At 56.4% G+C, this 3113-nt stretch overlaps 1 protein-coding gene across 1 annotated transcript in view; it reads left to right on the forward strand.

Annotated features, from left to right (window-relative positions):
- The window catches only part of NRF1 (nuclear respiratory factor 1), a gene marked incomplete at its 3' end in the record, with an annotated part of 12202 nt that extends 9214 nt beyond the window's left edge, over positions 1-2988 (forward strand). The window contains exons 4-6 of the mRNA XM_027910017.1: positions 1104-1262; positions 1925-2119; positions 2860-2988. Coding sequence (XP_027765818.1) covers positions 1104-1262; positions 1925-2119; positions 2860-2988 — 483 coding nt within the window. The remainder of the gene's footprint in view (positions 1-1103; positions 1263-1924; positions 2120-2859) is intronic.
- Between the last annotated feature and the right edge of the window lie 125 nt (positions 2989-3113).

Raw genomic sequence — 3113 nt, forward strand, 5'->3', positions numbered from 1 at the left:
TTCCATATGTAATGTGGGAAAGGCAGCTTGGAAATGAGTTCATGTCCAGCTTGGAGCCAATGGATACACCAGTGTGTGCAGGGCAGGGAAGGGAGCTGGGAGAGAACTCCTGGAGAACTCCTGAGGGAGCTGGGGGGGCTCATCCTGGAGAAAAGGAGGCTCAGGGGGGACCTTCTGGCTCTGCAAGTCCCTGCCAGGAGGGGGGAGCCGGGGGGGGTCGGGCTCTGCTCCCAGGGAACAGGGACAGGACAAGGGGAAACGGCCTCAAGCTGTGCCAGGGGAGGCTCAGGTTGGATATTGGGGGAATTTGTTCCTGGAAAGGGCAGTCAGGCCTTGGAACAGGCTGGAGTGCCCACCCTGGAGGGATTTCCAATCCCTGTGGATGTGGCACTTGGGGACATGGTCAGTGGTGGCCTTGGCAGAGCTGGCAATGGTTGGACTCCATGACCTTAAAGGTCTTCTCCAACCAGAAGGATCCCACAAGTCTATGAAATAAATATAAAAGCTCAAAAAGGATGCAGGTTTGAAGCTTTAAGATAAAGTGATTTTCTGTGACATGAGGTGAGAGCTCCTTCTCTTCCTGCTCCGTTCTGCAGCTGAGCCAGCCTTTTCCTGACACTCCAAGGAATCCCTGGCACAAAACCCAATTGTGTCATAAAACCCTGTGTGGGTTTTGTAATTTCTTTGGCAACACAGGGGTGGAGAAGCGTGAGATGTCTGAGCTGCTGCCACTTTGAGGACATTCTGGGGGGTTTTCTGCCTTATTCTGATCTGTTTATTAATTTTCTCCCTTTGAGGCTGGCCTGCTCTCTTCATGGTAGAGTTTAACCATGAAGTGTGTTAACACAACATGTGTTTGTGCCTTCTTATTGTAATCAGCTGGCTTGACTGTGTTTCTGCTCTTCCCAGACTCTAAGCTGAATGTGGGAGATAGTAAGGTACTGTCCATCTGCCTTAGGCATTCAGGCCTCTCCCAGTTGCTGGCTCCAACAGGATGGAAGTCAAACGGAGTAACTTTGCACCGTGTGATAACCTTGAAGCACCTCAAAACCACCAGAGATGCAAGACCCTAGAAATCACCCCTCTGCTGTGCTTTGTTGCAGGCACAGCTGAGAGCCTTCATCCCCGAGATGCTCAAGTATTCCACGGGCCGTGGGAAGCCGGGCTGGGGCAAGGAGAGCTGCAAACCCATCTGGTGGCCCGAGGACATTCCCTGGGCCAACGTCCGCAGCGACGTCCGCACGGAGGAGCAGAAGCAGCGGGTGAGTGTCCCCCCTGGCTGCCCTCCAGCTGAGCACAGGGGCTTGCAGACAGAGCTCTGGGAGGAGTTCTGACCTTGAGCGGCAGGAGGAAGAGTCTTGGAAGGGAGACTGTCCCGTCCTGAGCAGGAGGGACCTTTGTGCTCAAGGGAAATAGTGCAGGGGAAAAGGGAGAGAGCTGGGTGAAGGGGTGGTGGGTGCCAGTTGTGGCCGTGGATGCCACCACACAGGTGATTTTTCTGTCACTAAGGTCTTCAGAGGAAGCCACCGTGGTGTGGAGGCAGCAGGACTTGTGTGGGGTGATTTAGGACACGTTGGATGGGGAGGGGTTCCAGGTGGGGCTGGAAGTGGTGCTGTGGCAGTCGGTGCTTTCCTGAATCGGGGTGGTTTTCTACATGAATGGTTTGGGTTGGAAGGGCCCTTTTAAAGGTCATCTCATCCTGCAGTGAGCAGGGACATCTTCCCTAGATCCTGTTGCCCTCCAGGGTGATTCCTGAGTCCTGGACAAAGGAGGGGATGAGGAGACAGGGATTACTTAGTGAGGCCTTTTGTTTGCGCGTTGGTTCCAAACCACCCAATAAACCCCATCAAAGATAAACACTCAAGCCCCAGCGGTTCAGAAACCCTTCCCCCCTGACTCTCCCCTCATCCCCTGGTGCTGGCAGGTGTCCTGGACCCAGGCCCTGAGGACCATCGTGAAGAACTGCTACAAGCAGCACGGGCGCGAGGACCTGCTCTACGCCTTCGAGGACCAGCAGACCCCGCAGACCACGACCACGCACAGCATCGCCCACCTGGTGCCCTCCCAGACCGTGGTACAGACCTTCAGCAACCCCGATGGCACCGTGTCCCTCATCCAGGTGAGTGGCACCCCCTGCATTTCCCGTTCCCAGCACGGCTGACTCGGGATTTCATTGCCTGCGTCGGGAGTTTTGGCTTTATCTGCAGGTCTCGCCCCTCAGGTTTGTTAACCCAACACTCCCACCCAGAGAACCAGTTCTGTCTCTCCCTTCCCCACTCCCATCCCTTGGATTTCTGCAGTTCAGGGATCTGAGCTGAGTTTAGTGAACCCACTTCACAAACAAGTCCAGGTCCTGGTGTCACCACACAAGGCCTGTGCTGGCCATGGGAGCAGAGGTGGTGGAACTGCTCTCTTTGAATGGCATAAAACATAGTTTAATCAACAGATCAGGTATTTCTGTGCCCCTGGTCTTTAGTTTACACCAGGAATTCCTTCCCAATATCCCTGCCCTCTGGCACTGGGAAGCCATTCCCTGTGTCCTGTCCCTCCATGCCTTGTCCCCAGTCCCTCTCCAGCTCTCCTGGAGCCCCTTTAGGCCCTGCAAGGGGCTCTCAGGTCTCCCTGGAGCCTTCTCTTCTCCAGGTGAACCCCCCCAGCTCTCCCAGCCTGGTCTTGGACACTCCCAGAGCTGGGGCACCCACAGCCTCCCTGGGTGACCCATGCCAGCATCTCACACCACCCTCACCATGAAACCCTTTATCCTTTGCTTTTTCAACCTGAGTGTCTCTTCACCTGAATTTTATGGACTTTCTCCTGCAACAACTGGTGTTTTCAGCCCCGTTTTGTCGTGTCCCTCAGGTTGGCACCGGTGCCACGGTGGCCACCTTGGCCGACGCCTCCGAGCTGCCCACCACGGTCACCGTGGCACAAGTGAACTACTCTGCAGTGGCTGACGGAGAGGTGAGACCCTGGGGCAGCTCTGGGGGGCTCCAGCCAGGACAGGGGAGACCCTGGGGCAGCTCTGGGGGGCTCCAGCCAGGACAGGGGAGACCCTGGGGCAGCTCTGGGGGGCTCCAGCCAGGACAGGGGAGACCCTGGGGCAGCTCTGGGGG

Source organism: Empidonax traillii, unplaced genomic scaffold, assembly GCF_003031625.1.
Source record: "Empidonax traillii isolate 1590-97213 ecotype Southwest subspecies unplaced genomic scaffold, ASM303162v1 scaffold2634:size45629, whole genome shotgun sequence".
Classification (NCBI taxonomy): Eukaryota; Metazoa; Chordata; class Aves; order Passeriformes; family Tyrannidae; genus Empidonax; species Empidonax traillii.